Source organism: Episyrphus balteatus, chromosome 4 (assembly GCF_945859705.1).
Source record: "Episyrphus balteatus chromosome 4, idEpiBalt1.1, whole genome shotgun sequence".
Lineage (NCBI taxonomy): Eukaryota > Metazoa > Arthropoda > Insecta > Diptera > Syrphidae > Episyrphus > Episyrphus balteatus.
The window spans coordinates 46,082,108-46,097,902 of record NC_079137.1 but is presented as its reverse complement, the minus strand read 5'-3'; the positions used below and the strand labels follow the sequence as shown (position 1 = coordinate 46,097,902).

Genomic DNA, 15,795 nt, shown 5'->3' with positions numbered 1-15,795 from the left:
TTTGTCAGGGGGAACTTTATAGTAGGTATTTAAAACCAAAATGTCAATTTATTATTATATTTTTGCAAACTCATATTAAAAGTTTGATATTTGGTCGATTCATTTGAATAATTAGAAACTGCTGCTAGTGGCTAAATAAATATCTAGATTTTATTTAATTAACTTCTATTAATTTTATTAATTAATTCACCGATATCACAATAAATTTTGATACAATTTAGAAAAAAAAAAAAAACAATACAAAAATAAAAAATAGCCATAAACAAACCTTGGGTTTTTGCTTGTGTGACTAAACCGGCTAACAACAACGCACTAAACGCAACCACGATGTAGAAGATATTGGAATTATTCATTTTTATAACGGTTTATATTTGAATATTGTATCTTTTAGATACACATATCTGAACAGAGCGAACAAATTGGAATGGTTTGAATCGAAGCGCGGCTTAGTAGTAACTAACTTTTGTTTAGGTTAATTTATCATTTTTGTTGCTTAAAGATCTGCTAAAAAAGTATTGTTAATGAACTTGTTGTATTTTTGTTTTTGTTTTGAAGAATCAGGAAAGATAAAAGTGATGCCATTTTATTGCAATAGTAGTAGTTTTACAGAATAAAAAGATTGTCAATTAAAATTATTTCAAACCACTTAGGAGCGGCATTTAGTCTTAGTTCTGTCGTTCGTATAATGTAATTCTATTCCGCATTAACAAATTTATATAAAACTCTTATTTGTTTAAATAATTGTTTTTGGCTACCACACAATTATAAGGAGGCCCTTTTCAATGAAAAAAAAAAAAAACAATAGTATTCCATATGTCCTGTATGAAGTTATAAAAATTTTTTTAAAAACCTAATATTTCATGAAAAAAGCGAACAAATTTTTTTCTTCTCACAACATTTTGTCAATGTTTTTACATGACAAACTATTATAAATCTTATACATTCTAAAAGCTTATTATTTGAGCTAAAAATATTAATCAAAATTATGTCTGCACGTTAGTGTGGTCCAAAAAATATTTTGTGAAGTGGGTAGAAATCGTCGTTAAGTTCTTTACTGGCACTATTTTTTGTCTGGAAAGAAAGATCTTTATTAATAGTTTGTTTTCATCCCAAATTTTATAATTTTTATAATTTCGCAAATTAGGTCAGTTCGAATTCCGAATTCTAAAAAATTCCTAAACAATTTGAAATTCGACTTAAGGCTCTAGTGAAAACGGACTATAATTAAGACTTTTGCATTTTTACTTGCGATATAGGTACTATAGGGCAAGTTTAGGATTCGTAAAAAAAAATCGAACTCGAGATGACAATTTTACATGACATTACGATGATGGAGGATGCCAAAAAAGTGGGTCCGGCAATTCTGTCTGTCTGTCTGTCTGTCTGTCTGTCTGTGTGTCTGTCTCTATCTGGAGCTGCAGCCTAAACGAGCGAAGTGATTTTCATCAAACTTGGTAGTTAGCAGTTTTTGGGGATTCCCTAGAGGGGAAATTGAAATTTTTTTTTTATGACCAAAACTAACGGTACCTGCCATATAACGGAAATAGAAAAGTTAATTTTGTTCAAAAACGGCTCTAACGATTTTGATTAAAATTTTTGTGTGTAGTACTACACATAAGACCCAACTTTTGAAATAAAAAAAATATTTTTTGTACCGTTATTAATGGTACCTGTCATAGAACGGTTTTTTTCGTTTCTGAATATCTCGTACAAAAATATCCCGATTTCAATGAAAATTTATATACAAAAGTGTTTAAGTAAAGGTAATATTAAAATTTTAAAAAATTTTCAAAAAACGCATTTTTGGATTTTTAAAAAAATATTTCAAATTTTTTTTTTTTGAAAAATCAATTTTTTGAAAACGGATCGATGAAAAATTTTGAAATTTAGTTTTTATATGTAAATTAATTATTTCTTCAAAATGGCATACCAACTTTTTTTTAAAAAATGTTAGAAATTTTTTATATACAAAAAATTATTTTTTTAAAAAACCGCTCCTACGATTTTCGAAAATTTTTTTCCAAAAATACATTTTTATACAAGTAATAAAATGGCATACTTGATTTTTTTTTTAAAACATCATTTAAATTTTACTTTATTGTTTTACACTACCTATGAAATTTCTTGAAAATATTAAATTTTTCCTAATTTTCTTGAATAAAAAGCTTTAACATTAGAGTTACTTTGAGCATAAAGAGCAAGTACGTGCGACCCCAGTCGTGCATTTTATTTTCTGTGTTTTGCCTAAAAAAATCAGTAACAGACGTATTACTCGGTGTGACTGCCATTAGTACGCGCCATTCACTGGCTCCACCCAACTTCAAAGTAATTTTATTTAGAGATGTGATTCGGCGGAATACCAAATACCGAACATTCGACCAACAATACGTGTATCCATGTATCTTCGCCTACATTTGAAAAAATGACTATTTTCAGAAGTAGGTAATCTTTTGCTACTAACGAAAAAAAGTAGTTTTTATACACCAAAACTTATAACTTCAGTAAATTTGAAATTTTAAAATAAACAAGTTTTGAATAAAAAGAAAACATTTTTATAGTAAGTATGCTCTCCATTTGATATTTCGTATTCGGCCGAATATGGTGAACTATTCGGCCGAATACCGAATATAAAAAAAAGGCCGAATACCGAATAGTTGCCGAATATCCTCTGCATCTCTAATTTTAATTTTGAAAAATAGGCTATCAAAATCGGAACTATTCGACCGGGTTATAAATCAATTTGCTTTAGTTACTTCACTATTAGTAACGTGTGAATCAAGAATTACTTTAATTTGAAGAACGGATTAAATCCAGGATTTTTTCAAACTACATAATATTTTTCTTAAAACACATTTTAAAGTAAAATTGTACTTACTTTTGTCAAGACAGCACTGTATTTTTTAAACTCATAAAAATAAAACGTTGCCTAAGATTATACTCTATTATTTATGAAATTATCAAATACTGTATGTCGTTGTGATTGCTGTCGATATTGTTTTTGCTTGATTTTGCTTATTCCTACAATGTTTAATACAAAGTCTTTTTTTTTAAATCTTGTTCAAGGAGTAGGATAATATTAAAAATTTTCCAAGCAACGGGTAAAACAATGTTAATGAGCATGTTCCAAAAAGTTTTTGCTTATTGACTGTTAAGCATTGCGGAAGAATGAGTTTCTCACTTAAAAATAAACACTCATACGCCATTAAAGTCCCCACTATTTTTATTTTTGAATGTCGTTTTCTTTCACTCTATTAAAGAGTACTCTATATTTTTACTTCTTTTTCTGGAGTGAAAGAACATAATGAGAGTAATTTTTTTTATGTAATTGTGTGTGTGACAAGGCAAAAATGGATAATTTCCTTGAAAAAAATAGTGATAACAGGCCTAGGGAAAACATTTTATGAATTGAAAAGAAAAATTAATAACATATGAAGCATAATACACGAAGACGGAAGGCGCAGAAATCATATTCCAATTTCCTTTTGTTTTTCGTTTCGGTGCGTAACGCGCTTCTACACGTATTATTTTTTTGAAGACGCAAATTTGACAGTTATTTTCTTTGGTTTTATTTTGTTCTTGTTTTCGTATGACGACTTCTACAGGAAGACGTAGACTATGTATTTTAATTCCAAAAAAAAACACCAATATATACAAAAAAAAAAAATAAAAACAACTCCCGTGCGGGGTCTATGTGCAACGAAAACTTTTGAATAAATTAAAAACGTTACTATACACGCAAATAAGACACAACCGACAAAGCAGATTCCGCAACCGACGAAATAAAATAAAGCAGAACAGCAAAAAAAAAAAGAACAAGATCAAAGGGAAACGTCAAAAAGAGTGACAAAATTTTTTCCGGAGACTCACGGTAGAAAATCTTCCTTCCCTTTTTTTCGAACTTTATTTCTCCTTTGCTCTTTTGTGCGTCTCGCGCTTTGCGTCTTCGTGTAGAAGCGGACTTAGTTTTACTTTTGGTATATTTTTCATTATGCTTCTGATCGGTTTTTCAGCCTAATTGACACACACCCTTAGTTTGATTTTATAATTGTAAAATAAAAATATCCCATCAACGCAGAAAAAAATGGGATTTTTTTGTTATATTGCACAGGATTTTTTTTTTATTGATGAAGAACACTGGAGGAAAATTTTTTTTATTCGGTTTTCAATTTCATTTTGGAAAAAGTGAAGAATTAACGAAAAAATGGAAGAAATATATCTGACGGAATATAATACAGTAGAAAATATATTCATAATGGTTGTTTTCTGTTAATAACAAAAGAGTTTGAAAGAAAAACTTTTCGTATTTTTTAATTTTCAAACAAAATTTTTAAATGTCAAACTTCAAATTCATAAGTGTGTGTGCAAGTGCGTGTGCAAATCGGTGTAAATCTGACTAAAAATGTGGAGCAAATCCGGGGTACTCCGTAGTACTAAAATTACTCAGGAGTAATTTTTTTTTACACTTTTGTGGCGTCAAAGAACACGAAACCTTAAAAAGTGCAAAAATAAGTACTAAAAGGGTACTCTCATTGGAGTGAAAGAAAACGACATAACTTTTTCTTTTTTAGTTTTCATTTATTTATTGAGAAGTGGTCGTGATATGTTGGTTTTATCAGCAATTAAGCTATGATTACACGGTCAACGAAATCGGTCAACGCGTTGACTCTGTGACGTAAAAATGACGTCACAATCTGTCCCAAGAGTTTCACGTCGTGTGATCGTCAACAAAAACTGCTGTCATTGCGTTCAACGGCGTATACAAGGGGGGGGGGGGGGGGGGGGGGGGGTCACGGGGTCATGACCCCCCCAAGAACTCAGAACTTAAAAAAGAATTTGTTATGTGATACTGAAATCTCTTAAGTAACATTATTTTTAAAATGTTGAAGTTTTAGAACGAAAATTAAAGGTAAACAAAATTTTTGGTATTCAAACAAACTATTTTACCATATTTTGGGGATGTGGTCATATTTTTAGCGAACGCTATGCTGGATTAGGATTATTTTGATTCGTTCGATAATATTAGTTGAGCTGTAGAGTTTTGTATGGAAACAAAATCCGGATAAGTATTATATTCAAAGCTTTTTAAAAGAAATTGAATCTAGTAGGTACCTAGTAGGTACACAAAAATAATATCTTAAGGGCAAGACACTGCTTACCAGCAAATAAAAGAAGCAGCCATATCTTCTATTTTTTTATATGATGAAGTGAATAAAATATGTTTTAAATAGGGAAGCTCTCTGTGGCCTTGCTGTGTGGAGGTCAATTCTGTTGATAAAATTCGTCATCGTCAAAATGTTAAAGAAGGATATCATTTCTCAAATCTTTTTAGTTTTTTGCAATGTTCCAGTTCAATACATTCGTCTGATAAAATTTGGTGAATTTTGTTTGCTTACAGAATATAACAGTATTTTGTACATACTTAATTTGCTAGATCTGTTGCATTTTTTGAAACAACTATCGATTTGTTAATCATCAATGGCCAGCCAATTATAGAAGCAATGTAAGCAACCTTATCTAAGGCAATTTAAATATTATTATTAAATATCACTTAGGGCTAATTTTTTGAATAGTTAGATAAACCTAAGTTAGAGCTTATTCCTACGAATAAAAGTTTTTTTTTATAGTGACCTTTATTCTTCTGACTGACGATTGATAAAGCAGGGCTTAATATAATAAATACAACTGAATGTTTTTTATATTGTAAACCGCTGAATAATACCTATTAATTCAAAATATCGCCAAAATTATTTTTTTTGTCTTTACTATTTTAATAGAGGTATTTTAAATTCCCATACAATTTTAAAACAAATTTAAAAAAAAAATTATATTTTCAATGCAATTTTTTTTACAAAACTTTGCTATTCGTTTGCCTGAGGTTAGGAAGACTTAATTCAAAAGTTATTAAGTAAAAACGATTTTTATTTTAACTTTCTGGGCTAGCGGAAAACAATGTACAGTTGTTTTAAGGCAAATTATTCAATCGAAGTACTCGTACAGTACATTTTATTTTTAGGAGAGGATAGCCTCAATTGGTCAAATCATTTTGTCATTGCATGTCTTTCTGCGATGCGTGTTTGCTTTTTTTTCATTTATGTTTTGCAATTTTTGAGTATTTTTCGGTCCAGATTTCGCAAGCATTTCGTTGTCCTCGTGGAGACCGACGAAAAATTTCGTTTCACATCAGCAGCGTTCTAGGCTTTAAGGTTTAACGCTAAACTTAAACGAATCTCATACCGTTTTTGTTTGGTTATTTTTAGAACTACACATTCGGAACTTTTCAATTCGAAATGCAAGACGCACAAATTTTAATGTTTAATAAATTCAAAAAGCCCATTTTCAGGTTTATGCCTGCTATCAAAACATTTGATAAAAAAAAAATTGGCATGACCCCCCCCAAGAAGCAAACCTGTATACGCCCCTGATTGCGTTGACGGGTACCATGACACTCGCGTTGACACACATTTTTGAGTCAACGCGTTGACTATTTTCGATGACCGTGTAATCTCTCTGTCAATGCCATTGATACGCGTTGATAGGGTTTTAGGACTGGGAGTCATCGCAATGACCCTGTCCCAGCGTTGACGCGGCAGAATTAAATACCGTGTCATCGTTTCAGAATGACATTGTTTTTTGTATAGAAATGTGATGAAAGTTGGATTGGGATCATTTTTTGTAGGGCTATTTTTTGAATGGTTTACCGTTTTGGAAAAAGGGGGTTTTCATTTCACCTTTTTGTTTTTTTTTTCCAAAAAAAAAACTTTTCGGTATGACCATGGTATCCATGTTGGATGCAAAAAATTTTTTTTTTACAAAAAACCAAAAACCATTAGTATATTCTAAGCTACATTTTAAGACCATAACCATTAACATTGGGTGCAGCGTTCCTATGCTATCAGCGTTTGAAGGTGGCCATATTGATTTGTTTCGATTTATTAAAGATCAAATGTCGAAACTTTTTTTATTTTTTTTTTCTAATTTTTCGACAAAAATTTAGTAATTTTACATTTATATTCGTTCAAGAATATTATCAGAATTCATTTAAGACTTTTATTTTAAAAGTGCATTGCGTATTATCTCGAAATATTTATATTTCAATGCAACCATGTCAAACAAATTTTCGTTTATTTTTTCTATGAGAGCTTTTTTCAAATCTCATTTTCTACGCTTTTTGTTTTACAAAATATTTTTGGAAAATTTATATTTTTGCTTTGTGTCAAACAGTGTGATCAACAAAGTTTTGCGAGTCAACGCGTTAACACTGCTAAGTAAACGTCATGTTGACACACCTGGCGCGTCAACGTAATTTAGGACAACATTGACGCAACAGTGTAAGTCGTGTGATAGTCAATGTTTTATGCATTGACGTTGTGAACGTTGACGGTGAGATGACAGAGAGAATATGGATTTTTTCTTGACGTCAGAGAGTCAACGCGTTGACCGATTTCGTTGACCGTGTAATCATAGCTCTTAGTCTTGAAAGGCTAAAATCATCAAAGACCGACAAGTTGAAGTATTTTTCGACATTTTTCGACATTTTATGTATTTTTCTATTTATCTATTCTCAAACAAATTTGTTGTTCTTAATTTCGGGAAAACAATTTGTTTATAGAAAAAAAAATTCTTGTATTAACAAAGGAAAGTGTGATTTTTAGGCTAACAAAAATTATAATACACATAATGTGGATTGTAGTCACAAGCCTTTTCTTAATAGAATTTAACGTGCCTTGTGACAACATCTTGCCGATGACTTAATTGCTAACCAACCATTTGGTTCCACATTTTTAAAATAAATACATATTACAAATGAAACAAAAGAAGATACGAAAGTAAAAATATATTTTTAATTATAAAATTAACTAATTTTATAAAACATATGTATTCTAAATTTGAAAAAAATCAACTTAACTATTTAAATTTAAATTAAACTTATTTTATATATTATTTATACAAAAACTAATTTTTAAATTTAAACTTAATAGTCTTAAATACTAAAACTCAAACTTCTTATATATAACTAGTTTTTAATTTTTTAAATCAACACTAATTTTTGTATTATTACCTAAATAATTTAATTTTATAATAACCTTTTTTAAAATTTTATAACAAAAAATAATTTGGTGCAATATCGCCTGATGGTTTATTATTTTTAGCAACTTCTCTCAAAACCTTATTTCTCTCCTCTTCAATACGATTTTTTCTTAAAAATGCTTCAAGAAATCTCTCTTGAAATCTCAGCTGTTGCTCTTTATGTTCATTTTCGGATTTTTCCATTCGTTCTAATTTGCTTAAGAAATTCTCTTGACTGCTTTCTATTCTGCGCCTTTCCAATTGTTGGCCATCAGTTTGAACTGTTCGATAAAAAAAAAGTTTCAATATCGTAAAGTAATAGTTTATGCAAATAATTACCATTCTGTTGATTATTCTTAGCAATTTCTTTCAAAATATTATTTCTTTCTTCTTCAATACGATTTTTGTTCAAAAATGCTTCAAGAAATCTATCTTTAAATTTTAAATCTCTGTCTGTGTGGTCGTTTTTGGATTTTTCAATTCTCTCGATAATATTGAATATACGATCTTGATTGGTTGTTATTATTCGCCTTGTTGATTGTGTACTTTCAATTGCATTTGTGGCTTCAGTTGTACTTGTAGTTGGAGCCATTTTTTCATCCTCAAAGCTCACAACGCTATCATAGTTAGGAGAGATTGACGGACTCACAATATCAGGCATATTTTCTGAACGAAAGTCTGTTCTATCACCGAGAATCATATCAATATCACTGCAAAAATATTAACAAAGAAAATATTAGTTTACTTTGAAAAAAGTGAGGTTATAAGCTTTCCTTACCTTTGAATTGAAGAAACGGTTGTTGTATTCATTTTTGGACGTAATAACTCCAAAAGTGTTAACGGTGGTAACTCCGTTGTAACTTCTAACGACGTGTTATTTCTGACTTCGGGGAAGTCTTCAACAGTAGCACCTCCATTACTGATCGTTGCCGTCACCTGATCAGTTGTAGTATTCATTGTTGGACGTAAATGCTCCAAAAGTGTTAACGGTGGTAATTCCCCTGAAACGTCCCTTGACAAGGGGTTTGAGTTGTCAGAGATATCTTCAGCTTCAACACTCACATTACCGATTGCCACCATCGCTGGTTCGATGTTAGTATTTTCAGTAGAAACTGAGCCGACTGGAACTTGTTCAGCTTCAGTGGATTGAGGTGCTTGTTGGGGAGCTGTTGAATCGGGAGTTGGCTCATTATTTTGCATTGTCGGAGGGACAATTTCCCCTGAGTTTACAAGATCTAAAATATATGTTTGTATGATTTATTAACCTCGGTTGTCAATATAATTGATTAAAAGCAGTTAAAATTATGGTAGGACATAACTCCATATTTCGATTGTAGACTTATTTCCCACCCAATTAGGACCGTTTTTGTACATAATACATTGTATTTATTTACCATATGAATATGAATTCAAACATTGATTCAATGTTGCTGCATAAGGTCCGAAAATTTGCCCTGGACAACCATAACCACCCAATCTGTGAATAGCAGCATAATCTAAGCAATCAATTTTGCCATCTTGATTGCAGTCCTGCCTGAATTTTGCCATGTAATTTTGGACTGTTTCAGCTGCACAAAATGGATCGTTTGCACAATTTTGAAAAGCTAGAAAAAAAGTTAAAATTTTCAAACAACTGTGGAACAGTTTGTAGAAAAAAGATAATTTACCCATTGGTGAATCTTCAGTATCTTCACCCACTGTCAATTTGCCACTATCGGCCCAGTAAAACCATGTTATACGAAATAATCCACACACATCACCATTACAAATTTTCGTGACATTGCAACCGCTACTAGCATCACAAATGCATGCTAGACATACATCGTCGACTACATTTTCCTCTGAAAAAGATAAAAAATTGTTAGTTTGTACTAAGAAGATAATGAGTTGAAGATGTTTTTGGGGTTAGTGGCTAACTCATCAGTCATCCTCATCACACATTCTGAATCATGGTAATTGTAATTATATCATTATCATTGACTTTTTCAGAGGTTCTATTAACAAAAATCGTGTTAGCGTATTGAAACATAAGTCAATTATTTGTTGTAGGTTATAGAGGTATTTATGCGATCAATATGAATCTACTAGAATGCACCTTCTATGGAAATTGCTCGAAGAAATCACAATAAATCTTCTATAAAAAAAACTACATTCAAAGTAATTACTCAGCTCAAAGCATTGAATGGATAATATCTTGCAAGTAATCATTTACAATTTGACATTTTTGTTTTTTTTTCGATTTGGCTATAAGTGGAGAGCAGATGTTATTTAATTCTTAAATAATAATTATGAATAATTCAAGTTTGATGATAGTAAATTGGGATTCATTTGATATTTTCAAAAAATGATTTCTAATGAATAAAAAATAACTAGATAATTCCCATTAAGAATTTGAGGTGAATCCACCAGGCATGTAATAGATGACAAACAGTAATAACAATTTATAAGAAATTTTCAGTGAAAACTCTGAGTTAACTCAATTCCACTTTCGATTCTATTAAAATGACGGATTTTAACCACAAAACACAACCTACCTAAAAAGAAATTCTATTCTTTATTGAGAAGTCGGCATATTTATAGAGTATACGATTTTAGTTTGATATGGAATTACAGAAATGTGTTTTTTTGGGAATTCGAATACTTTTTGTATTGGTTACTCACCGATGTTGTAATAATTGCAACCGCGTGACATATTTTATAGCGTATTTTTAGTAAATATCAATGCTTTCATACATTTGAGAAAACAAAAAAATAATAACATGGAAGAAAGCATTATTAATACTTTTTGTATTCTTTTTTTCAAAATAAAATTACATAATTTTTCATTTTCTTTGGCCAAAACTTCGTAAAACCGGTTAATAAAAAAAAAAAACTAAAAAATGGCGTATCGAGTATTTAATAAGACGAAGCGATTGCCGTTAAGTTTTTGAAAAACAGTGGAGTATTACGGCAGTGGCATAGGTCTGAAGTTTTAGACGACACTTTTTTTGAGCATTTTGACTCTTTTGGCCAAAACTTCGTAAAACCGGTTAGTAAAAAAAAAAAAACTAAAAAATGGCGTATCGAGTATTTGATAAGACGAAGCGATTGCCGTTAAGTTTTTGAAAAACAATTGAGTTTTACGGCAGTGGCATAGGTCTGAAGTTTTAGACGACATTTTTTTTGGGAATTTTTGACTCTTTTTGCCAAAACTTCGTAAAAACGGTAAATAAAAAAAAAACTAAAAAATGGCGTATCGAGTATTCATTCAGACGAAGCGATTGACGTTAAGTATTTAAAAATCAGTTGAGTTTTTTGGCAGTGGCAGAAGTTCGAAGACCAGCAGTTAAATTGTCTGCCAAGTTCAGGGTCATTAAGTTTTATTAGCCTAGTTCTCGTTCTCTAAAAAGAACAAGGAGCAAAATATACCTATGTAACTACTGGACTACTGCTAGTTGAAGGCAGAGCATATTTGAAGATAAGGCATTTTTTAGGTTAATCACATTTGAAAAAAATGCTTTACCTTCAAAAATGCCTCACCTTCAAAAATGAGCGTGAGTTTTCGCCCTAACTTAAAAAATGATTTTTTTCAAAAAGTCTCCTACATACTACATAGGTACCTTCAAAATATCAATTATTTTAAAATTAGGTTTTTTTTTTCAAATTAGGTCCTTTTTAGATGTAAGACGTTTTGAAGGTAGGGCATTTATTTTTCAAAATCTCCTGGATATGGCCTTGAGGGTAAAAAAGAATTTTTACATATTTTATTTCAATTTTTTTTACCATAGTGTGCAATTTATGCAGACAGACGTCTTATAAATCTACAGATATCATATAATGTCTCTTTATGATGACAATCGGCCATTAACACATTGACTGTCATGGCTATCATATCTGATAGCCAGTTATTTGTTGAAATTAAATGTACACGAAATTGGCTTGGCAGTAAATGTGTTAAGATGCCACAAAGAAACATTAATCGGATATTTAGTCAGAGTAAATACTAAGAACTATTTAAAAAGCATTAGGTATGAAAAAAGGCGTAAAATGTGCCTAAACGATAAAATATAGTTATTGTATCTATGTATCCTCTTTCTAAGATCTCCTTTTATATTAGCAACAATTTTAACAATTTTTTATCGATTGAAAATTGTTGACTTTTGTGTCACCAACTATTTTTTAGCGCAAATTAAAAAAAAAAACTTTGAAATAATAAAAAATACTATTTTTTATGTAAAGTTTTGCGTTGAACAAAATTATTTTTTTTGTATTGAAAATTTTAATATGTTCAAATCAACAATCAAAAAAATCTATGACGTTTCGTTTTCGAAAAAGTATTATTTAGTTGTTTTGTACAGCAGTACTTTTTCTGTATAAAAATTATTCTTTTAAAAAATGTCGTTCACAATTTTCATTATTTATTTTCTTAAAATGTGCTATAAGGTATAGGTTCTTTGAAGATGCAAAATATGTTGTTATTGACTATTGATCTTTTATAGCTAATCCAATAAATTATTCTATTGTATAACACTTCTCAGTTTAATCTGAGGAACAATTTATTGAAAATCACATTTTATTTTGTAAACAAGATGAATTAATAGGTGTATGCTTTTTTATATTATTATGCAAAAATCGAAACCAGTAGAACAAGTTAGACTTAAAGAATAATTGGTTTTCGTACTAGAAACATTTTTTCTGTTATAAAATAGTGGACATACTAAGTTTGCACTCTTTACTAACACAACTTTATTCCAGTAAAAGAAAAACAATAAATTTTAATTCTATTTCTTTAGAATTATTTGTCTATTGGTTGTTAATCTTAAACAAAAATAAATTTATATATTCAAAAAATAAAATTAATCTTGGAATAACCAATTGTCAATGGGGTTTACTATAATAATTCATTCATTTGAATTAAACATTATCTTATATACAAAACTAGTCATTGCTTTTAAGGTCGACTAAGTTTTCTTTAGTGGGATATTTCCCATACACAATTTTCCATTTTTATAATTACAACCAGTCTAGTCTTATAGTAATTACAGAAAAGTGAAAATATCTAATTAAATTGTTTGTTTTCAATATAGAATATAGACTTTTTTTTTGTCATCATTTTGTAATGGGAAAAATCCGTACATCTTAAAATGAAAAGATGCAATTTTTCAATTAATTTTAATTTTGTATCTTAAAAAAAACATTCTATCGCACCTATAGGTCAATGCTCATGTTTATCTTAATAATATTTTTATCATTCATTCGTCATAAAAAACAATTACAAAATAAAAACTGCGCGGCTAAGTCTCACGCACATAATCAAAATTATTTAAAGACAAAGTTGTTTTGAACATGCAGCTGCACAGCTTTTGTTAGGGTAGTCAAGATGACAGTTTTTACGAGTTTGATATATAAAAAAATTGCTTTAAACACTTCTGTAGAAATAACCAATAAATCTAACCATTTTCGCAAATATTGTCAAGACCACGATTCAGTTTTTCAAGTTTTCCTTCAAAACAATGTTTTTATTCAGAATCCTTTTAGTTGTTTTTGAGATAATAATGAAAAACCCAGTTCATAGTCACACACGAAAGTTCAAATTTTTGATCTTCGTCAATTTTCACCAAAATCCGTTTAGCTGTTTTCGTTCCTGCTTGATGTGCAGATTAACGCTGAGCCTTATTTCAATGTCAAATCTCATTTTTAATTTTTTAAACCAGTTTTCTGTAGGGGATTTTTTTTCAATTGGCTTTCAGACCTCACACAAAGAAACAGCCTGAGGCACCGACTCAGGGTACAAGAAATTAATTTTTTAGGACTTCTTATCCTAGTATTGAACAAAACTTCGAATTATTTTTACACAATACCCAAAATTGTCTTATAGATCAATTTTAAAGTATTTAAAGTACGTTAAAATACCGATAACAAACCGATTATGAATATAAACAAACCTTGGGTCTGGGCATGTGTGCCTAAACCGACTAGCACCAAAGATGCAATTGCAACCATTAAGTATAAAATATTAGAATTATTCATTTCTTATAATTATTTAAGTATATAATTAATAATTTAATTTAATTTAACACACGCGTAAATATAGCAAAGGAATAGAAATAGATTTGAACTGAGGCGCGACTAGAGCTATACTAACTTTGACACGGGTTAAAAGTTAAGTTTATTACAAAATTTAGCTTCTAAAAGATCTTCGGAGACTGGATTGCAATTGAGCTTTTTATTACACATGTTGTCTATTAAACAACTACTCATTCTTCAATCTAGAGTCAATGGAGTGGGAGATAAAAATCCCCGATGTAACTTTGTTGTAGATGCATTAGATTTGGATATAATCAAAATATCGATATTTTTTTTCATATAAATATCGATAAATTAATGTAAATATTTGTGTGATATCGATTTATTTACAATTAATTGGAGCACCAGTGACTTAGACATCCCATTTGATATTTTTGGTTTGAATGCAACTATTACTCCAGTCAAAGCGTCGGAAAAAAGGGCCTCACCTTGCGCAGAGAGGCACTGTCAGTTTTTATTTAATGGATCGATAGGGGTATATTTAAAAGGCTTAAACCCAATTTCTCACCACCTGATCATTCTTTTTAGCGGAGTTATTCACAAAAATGGGATATTTTACTTCTAAGCTAATATCTTTGCTCCAGAGTGTCGTAGACCAAAAAATAAACATACATTCTCTTCTTTATAATATTTTCTATCGTTGTATGTAATTTCATTGTATTTGAGTGAGTAAATACAAAATGGCAGCCATTTAAAGTCAAATTCTTGTTGTTAAAAAACACATTTTTGTCATTATTTCGAAAAAAAGCTTATGTCATGATTCACATTTTTCTAATCTATTTTGTAGTTTTATTCATGTCCTGCATTTTACAGAAAAAATCAGCTCTTTATCACCAAAGATGGCCGAGCAATTGATAAATGAACACATGCAAAACCGGTGCGAAAACACCCAAAAATATCGTTTTTTGGGAATAACTCGGCTTCAGAGTGTCCTATGACAAAAAATAAAGCTATTAATTGTTCGTTACAACATTTTCTATCGATTTGGTGCACATTATTTTTGTTGAAACAAATAAAAAATAAGTAATATTAAGTCAAAGACGTTTTTTTGTTTAGCAAACTCTTGCCTTATTATTTTGTAAACGGTGCAAGTACTGGCTAAAAAAATAAATTACTGTTGTAGTAATTTAAATTATCTACAATTTAAAAAAAAAAATTAGCTCCACCCACACGAGCCGAGTTATTATAATTTTAAGAAAGCATTTTTTTAGCCAGTACTTGCACCGTTTACAAAATAATAAGGCAAGAGTTTGCTAAACAAAAAAACGTCTTTGACTTAATATTACTTATTTTTTATTTGTTTCAACAAAAATAATGTGCACCAAATCGATAGAAAATGTTGAAACGAACAATTAATAGCTTTATTTTTTGTCATAGGACACTCTGAAGCCGAGTTATTCCCAAAAAACGATATTTTTGGGTGTTTTCGCACCGGTTTTGCATGTGTTCATTTATCAATTGCTCGGCCATCTTTGGTGATAAAGAGCTGATTTTTTCTGTAAAATGCAGGACATGAATAAAACTACAAAATAGATTAGAAAAATGTGAATCATGACATAAGCTTTTTTTCGAAATAATGACAAAAATGTGTTTTTTAACAACAAGAATTTGACTTTAAATAGCTGCCATTTTGTATTTATTCACTCAAATACAATGAAATTA

At 30.0% G+C, this 15,795-nt stretch overlaps 1 protein-coding gene across 1 annotated transcript; it reads right to left on the bottom strand.

Annotated features, from left to right (window-relative positions):
- Nucleotides 1-8,013: 8,013 nt before the first annotated feature.
- On the bottom strand, nucleotides 8,014-14,179 carry LOC129918502 (uncharacterized). Its single transcript, XM_055999092.1, has 6 exons — nucleotides 13,992-14,179; nucleotides 9,735-9,908; nucleotides 9,462-9,671; nucleotides 8,846-9,302; nucleotides 8,407-8,777; nucleotides 8,014-8,348 (listed from the first exon to the last, which is right to left on the bottom strand). The coding sequence occupies exons 1-6, from the start codon at nucleotides 14,074-14,076 to the stop codon at nucleotides 8,098-8,100; spliced, it is 1,548 nt and encodes a 515-aa protein (XP_055855067.1). The 5' UTR covers nucleotides 14,077-14,179; the 3' UTR covers nucleotides 8,014-8,097.
- Nucleotides 14,180-15,795: the final 1,616 nt, after the last annotated feature.

Excerpts from the sequence above, each read along its gene's own strand:
- LOC129918502 (XM_055999092.1), bottom strand. The coding sequence starts at position 14,076 with ATGAATAATTCTAATATTTTATACTTAATGGTTGCAATTGCATCTTTG. Across the intron at positions 9,303-9,461 it reads TTTGAATTCATATTCATATG|ATCTTGTAAACTCAGGGGAA; the intron begins GTAAATAAATAC and ends CATATATTTTAG. Across the intron at positions 8,778-8,845 it reads ACCGTTTCTTCAATTCAAAG|TGATATTGATATGATTCTCG; the intron begins GTAAGGAAAGCT and ends ATATTTTTGCAG.